We start from the raw sequence: 6,957 nt of genomic DNA on the forward strand, positions 1-6,957 counted from the left end.
AAAGGAATGCATAAACAATGGAAGAAGTGAAACCCGAGGAGGAAGCAAAGAGAAACGAAGAAAACTTAGAAAAAAAATGAAGAAAGCAAAGAAAGAAAGGAAGAAACCATTAATAATCGAGAAAAAGAAAAAAGAAACATTGAAAGAAACAAAGAAAATTGTTTAAAAACAAAGACAAATGAAAAAACAAAGAAAACCTGGAACAAACAAATAAAACGGAAAAAGGTGAACTAATAAACAAGCAAAGAGAAGTGAACAAGCGAAGGAGAAAGCGAGCCAGCCCATTAAACAAAGGGAGATCAAAACGGTCGACGCGAGACTTTCTTACATCTGTCTGAGAAAAAGACATTCTTACATCTTGATATAAGCGAGATATAGTTCTTGTTGCCGATTTTCCTTATCTGATGCCTTAAACGCCATGTAGGATTTGGCTGCACCACACCAGATGAACAAGCGCCTCCCTTCCCAATTCCGATCGCCCGTTTAAGATCTGGTCGATAATTTGAGGTGTTCATGTATTGTAAATATCTAATACATTAATCTTCTGACTGTTAAAACTGGGTTTGCCTTGCCATCCGAACAGTAGCTGAGCTAAATTTATGTATGGATGCAGGCATCACTTGGTCTCTAGTTGTCAAACAAGTTGCAGTTTGCCGGTGATGAGAGTTGCCATATCTTTTATATATTAATTACACAGTCAGTATGATATGAAGCAATAATTAGTTATACAGGATAAAATTTTTTTAAAGCTTTTAAAAAGATTATTCTTTCAGATTTTGAATACACACTGTTTAAATCCTAGGCCCGCCCTTTATTGCTTGCCGGCAGGCCTGAACTGTCAGTTTCGGTGTTAGCCGAGGGAAACCGTCAACCAGTGTGATTTGCAAAAAATTAACACTTTCTTGCAGGGCATCCTGAAAAGTTTTTGAAACCTCGTCTTTTCTGCAAAACGATGCGACATATGTGGTGGTTCTGTGCAATTCAGTTTAGTATGTATGCGTGTCGAGGTGGGTGATGAAGAGAAGGTGAATATGCCGCCTTGGTCTTAACCGAAAGGTTCCATAGAAAGCACCCATGTTCACTATCTAAATGTGGAGAGGCTGATATTTTGATCAACTAGTAAATAATAAGATATAAAATCCTCACAGCAGGCTGGTAGCAGTACTAATATGGAAAATTTGAACAACTCTTTCATTAACTCCTTGGATCCAAACACCGAAATCCAAGGCCGCCTCGATCGCCCTCTGGTTGCTTCTATTTATACCCCACTCACTTCCCTTGCAATATATGCACTGGCACCACTCCCATGCATTATCCTGCAAGAAGCACAAGGCCAAGAATGCCAATGATGCATTCCCTCTCTGTTTATGCCATCCTTTTGTTTCTCTCTTGGCCATTCAGCTCGGTGCCTCTCTGTGCATCCGACCACCTACTTGTCCCTGGCAAGCCGCTCTCCCCTGGTAGTGTTCTTGTCTCGGAAGACCAAGTTTTCGCCCTCGGGTTCTTCTCCCCATCATCATCAAACTCCACCAAGAAGCACTACTACGTCGGAATATGGTACAACGACATCCCTGAGTGCACCGTGGTATGGGTCTCCAACCGGGCCGCTCCCATCACAAACCTTTCCTCTGTGAATCTTGCCGTAACCAGCAGCTCCGACATAGTGCTATCTGATAGCAATGGCAGTGTCCTTTGGAGAACGAACAACATCATCAATTCATCATTGACTACCGCCATCTCGGTGGTAGCGATGCTGGAGAACACTGGAAACTTCATCCTCCGGTCGTTGGCCGACGGTGCCATACTGTGGCAAAGCTTCGACCAGCCTACCGACACCCTCCTGCCCGGCATGAATCTCAGGCTCAGCCACAACATGCATCCACTGCAGCAACTGATTGCTTGGAAAGGCCAGCAAGACCCGGCACCTGGCGTGTTCTCCTACGGTGCAGACCCCAACAACCTCCTGCAAAGCTTCATCTGGAATGGCTCGAGGCCACACCGGCGAAGCCCGGTATGGATAAACTACCTCCTCCGTTTCTACTACACGGATATGTTCAAGTCTACCATCTACATGGCGTTGCATCATGCCGGCGACGAGGTTTACATGTCGTTCGGCATGCCAACCGGCTCCGCCGTGTTGGTTAGGATGAATATTGACTACTCAGGTAAGGTAACTGTCCTAAGCTGGGAAAGCAACATGTCGGTATGGAGAGCCCTGTACGCAGAGCCTGAACATGAGTGCAATACGTATAGCTACTGTGGTCCTTATGGTTACTGCGACAACACAGAAATCATCCCAGTGTGCAAGTGCTTGGATGGTTTCGAGCCGAGGGACGATAAAGGATGGATCGTCGGACGTTTCTTGCAGGGATGCCGCCGGAAGGAGGTGCGAAGGTGTACCCCTGGAGACGGGTTCTTGACCTTTTCGGGCATGAAGGTCCCTGACAAGTTCCTCCATGTCCCGAACAAAAGCTTTGATGAGTGCACTGAGGAATGCAAAAGCAATTGCTCATGTGTGGCATATGCTTACTCCAGTATGAGCAACATGGATATCGACGGAGATGACACAAGGTGCCTGGTATGGATGGGGGATTTGATCGACATGGAGAACAACACACAAGGAGGGGAGAACCTCTATGTTCGGACTTACGTATTACAAGGTATGTTTCCTTCGTTGCTCCTCCTTGTATGTATCGTTGCTTATGTTTCAGTAGATAGTTTTTTTAAGGAGGGATCCATGCATTGAAATTGGAAGAAAGAATGGCCAAATGTTTTCATGCTTGCATTAGAGAAAGAGTCATTACTATTCTATGGATATGATGGTTAGCATTGATAAACGTTGATGATTCTGCGTAAACTAATTCTGTGCAGGTAACCTGAGAAAGGTCAAAACTATAAAAATGGTATTACCATTTGTGTCAAGTTTCTTGATCTTCATATGCGTGGTGTTTATTTGGGCCTATGTCAATAGAGGTAGGAAATTATTATTTTCGTTCCAATTTACTCCCTTCGTTCGGAATTATTTGTCGCAGAAATGGATGTATCTAGACGTATTTTAGTTCTAGATACATCCATTTCTGAGACAAGTAATTCCGAACGGAGGGAGTACATGTCATCTCCAGTCACAACAAACTAATGGGACAGACACACATTCTTGACAGGCAATCATGCTAGCAAAGGTGTCTGGCAAAGGATCATGCGAGTATATTCAAGAACTTGTAAGGAACTCGTTGATAGTAACACAGAGTTTCCCATTTTGAGATTCCGAACAATTGCTGTCGCGACAAATAATTTCTCTGAATCTAGCATTCTCGGCCAAGGAGGTTTTGGCAATGTTTATAAGGCAAGAAGCCCCTGTACTGATAATTGGATCATTAATGGAAGATCTAACCTTTCTTACTCAATAATACCTCATGTTTCAGGGCAAGTTGGAAGATGGTAAGGACATTGCTGTGAAAAGGCTTCGTGTAGGTTCTGTCCAAGGGGAAATGGAGTTCAAGAATGAAATAGTTCTGGTCACCAAGTTGCAGCATAGGAACACGGTCAAACTTTTAGCTTGCAGCATTCATGAAGATGAAAAACTTTTGATTTATGAATACCTACCTAACGGAAGTTTGGATTCCTTCATTTTCAGTACGTCTGCTCACTTGTTGCAAAGTCTCTATGAAAGGAACACACTTCACTGATAGTATGCTTTGTATATTTCTATCATTGGCAGATGACACAAGGAAGTCACTACTCAACTGGCCCACAAGATTTAAGATAATCACAGGTGTATCCAGAGGCCTTCTTTATCTCCACCAAGACTCTAGATTGACAATGATTCATAGAGATCTCAAGGCAAGCAACATATTGTTGGATGCTGAGATGGACCCCAAAATATCTGATTTTGGTACAGCTAGGATATTTAGTGTCAATGAAAAGCAAGGACACACCAATCGAGTCGTTGGAACATTGTGAGTAGTGAGAATTTTCATTCATGCTAACTCTCGTTTTTGTGCTTAATTCAATTGGTCAAGTTTAACTTTTATGCGGCAAGCAGTGGATACATGTCGCCCGAATATGCAATGGAAGGAATCATCTCCGTCAAGTCTGATGTGTACAGCTTTGGTGTATTACTCCTAGAAATAGTGAGTGGCTTGAAGATCTGCACTACAAGCCCAAGCACGCACTCTCATAACCTTATAGATCATGTAAGTGCTCAAAAGTTGCTCAATTCATATGAATGGGTGCTACCTAGTACTATTTGATATGATTACTTACATTATTGATTCGATGCAGGCGTGCAGCTTACAGAGGGATGGGATGTTGTTGAATCTTGTCGACCCGTCTATCATCGAGGGTTGCTCTCCTGATGAAGCTGATGAAGCTCTACGGTGCATCCATATTGGACTGTTGTCGGTGCAGAACAACCCAAATGCTCGCCCCCTCATGTCTTGGGTGGTAGAAATCCTGGATAACAAAGCCATAAAGCTCCCGCAGTTGAAAGAGCCCATATACTTTGGATACCAGATCTATGGAAGTGACGGACTAGGATAAAGCCCCGTAAAAAACACGAGCCTCGAAATTCGCAAGGGGAGATAGAAACAGTGTTCTATGGATTCCGAGGATCATGTCATTTACATGTATTTCCAATGGTCGATTCACTGGTACCATAGTTCCAACGTGCAAAGCATATAGAGAGGCTTTTTTGGCTCCAAGACTTGGTAACTCTTCTAGATGTATCAATTGCACACAGTTGGTTATAGATAAAGCCAAAATGAATATTAAGTAAATGTATGGTTGGAGTTCGCACAACTATTACGTATCAATATATTGTATTTTATTAAAATTCATATAAAACTATGTGTGTGTTACATTTTCACTAAATAAGAGATTTCTTATACTTACTAGATAATTGCTCATGCGTTGCAATAGGAGCATAAACATTGTACTACCTCCATTCCAAAATATGTCTCATGATTTTAATGTAAGTCTCATGGTAGAGTACTCCGTAACTGCAGGTATATTATTATATTGGTGTGTCAAAATATTAGCAAGTTGTTGTACACAATCACCATAATTTACCTAACGTCTTATTTTTAAGTCCTTATTTGATAAGAAATTATTGGCATTTAAAAAAAAAGAGGAATACCCCCGGCCTCTGCATCTGGACGATGCATACGGCCAATTTATTAATTATTAACACAAGACCTTACAAAGTCGTACAACAGTAAGACCAAAGCCATCATATTCGCAACCTCTGTCGCTACTCCTATCTAACTGATGAAGGGGCGCTGATGGTCTGGGCAGGTGGGGGAGGCGGCGGGAGGAAACTCTAGACTCCCCCGAGTCGCCCCTACGCCTGCCAAAAAGTCTACGTGGAACAAGCTACCCGAAAATATTATTTTGCTTTAGTAAATTGAATAAGAGGTGGGACAGTTGAAACGATTTTAGGAAAACCTATAAGATAGGATGAAAAACAATAAAAAAGGAGGAGGGAGGGAGGCGTAGATAGAGAGGTTGGACGAAAGAAAGAGTGAAACAGAAACCTTACATTCTTTTAGTTAATTGAATTATTATATAGTATTTATTATTATAAAATAATAAAAAACTAAAGACTTCTATTCTCCTCATTGAGGGGCAAAATTTGCTATATATTGTCTTTCATATTTACCGTATTTATTTTTATGTGATATAATTCAATTCGTTTCCCCTCAGTTCAATGATAGCCAAAGAAAATGTGATATAGTATAATCTTAAGATATTCAAACGTCTTACGCAAGCGCATATATAAAGACACCTGATCTAGGTTTGTTATATAAATGTTTTTTTAGAACACAATACAGACGCATGTGTTCATACATATATGTGCATACACTCATCCCTATGAACTCACACACACCCTATCCTTATGAGCACCTCCGAGAGACTGAGCCGACATATCATCTTAAGATTGACGAAGTCACCATAGTCGCCTCGTAGTCAACGGGAACGTCTCGTCGCACTGAATGTACATTGCCGGAAATCCTGAAATAAATCCAGTAATAAATGCGAGTACCAATACTTGAACTCTGGTGCGCTAGGGATCCCACCGCCCCCCTAACCATCCAACCACAGGTTGTTTCACCACGTAAATGTTAACATGTAACTTTTTGGCGGCGAAAATGTTAACTTGTGTGTAGTAGTTAAATAAAATAGGCACTTGAGTAATATGCACTGATTGTTGGGTCGTAAAAGGACCGACCAATTGCATGCATTGGCTTGTTCGAACATTCTACAATTAGCGCGTTCTAACAACAAAACCGGCTATCCAATCCAAAAAATCAAAACAAAAAAGGAGAACTGGTCGGTGGGCCTAGGTTGTCAGTCTGGTTAAAATCCAACCTCCCATATTGACAATGTGTTGAGATGAATCAGGGTCCCACCTGTCAACCTCCCATGCCTTCGCCCACCCCTGTATTCCTGTCGTGAAATTGTCACGGCAGATGTCCTAGCGAAAGGACTTAATCGTAGGGCCATCGCAACTAGGAAGCTTAAAGGGGTTAATCGGGACAAAGGACACGAGAGGTTTATACTGGTTCGGCCCCTTACGATGAAGGTAAGACCTAGTCCAGTTGATATTGTATTGCTAGTTTCGATGACCAAGGAGCGAATCCGCTAGCTTGGCTATCGATCTGTTGATTTTTGTCCTAAGCCGCCGCCGGGTCGTCCCCTTATATACACGGGTTGACGCCTAACGGCCTACAGAGTCCCGGCCGGCTCATAAAACGTGTCTGGCTCGGTGACTTGTTTTATATGCCTTTCTTTACAAGTCTTTCTTTACATATGGCGGTTCACAATATTGGGGCTTAAGCTGCCTCTGGGCTTAGGCCTTCTATAAGTCTCAATAAACTATCACCTTGAATATTATTGGGCTTCTTTTCGTAACCCGCCATTGGGGTTGACCCGGCCCCTCCTGGGCGGGTCATACCTGGT

General features: G+C 42.4%; 1 protein-coding gene across 1 annotated transcript; it reads left to right on the top strand.

Moving 5' to 3' along the window:
* The first annotated feature begins 1,336 nt into the window (after positions 1–1,336).
* On the top strand, positions 1,337–4,663 carry LOC147974180 (G-type lectin S-receptor-like serine/threonine-protein kinase B120). Its single transcript, XM_087525199.1, has 7 exons — positions 1,337–2,660; positions 2,872–2,973; positions 3,162–3,343; positions 3,423–3,633; positions 3,719–3,956; positions 4,043–4,193; positions 4,282–4,663. The coding sequence occupies exons 1-7, from the start codon at positions 1,340–1,342 to the stop codon at positions 4,537–4,539; spliced, it is 2,463 nt and encodes an 820-aa protein (XP_087381325.1). The 5' UTR covers positions 1,337–1,339; the 3' UTR covers positions 4,540–4,663.
* The last annotated feature ends 2,294 nt before the right edge of the window (positions 4,664–6,957 follow it).

This window comes from Triticum urartu, chromosome 5A (genome assembly GCF_056163025.1).
Source record: "Triticum urartu cultivar PI428250 chromosome 5A, HENAU_Tu73, whole genome shotgun sequence".
In the NCBI taxonomy this organism is placed as follows: Eukaryota; Viridiplantae; Streptophyta; class Magnoliopsida; order Poales; family Poaceae; genus Triticum; species Triticum urartu.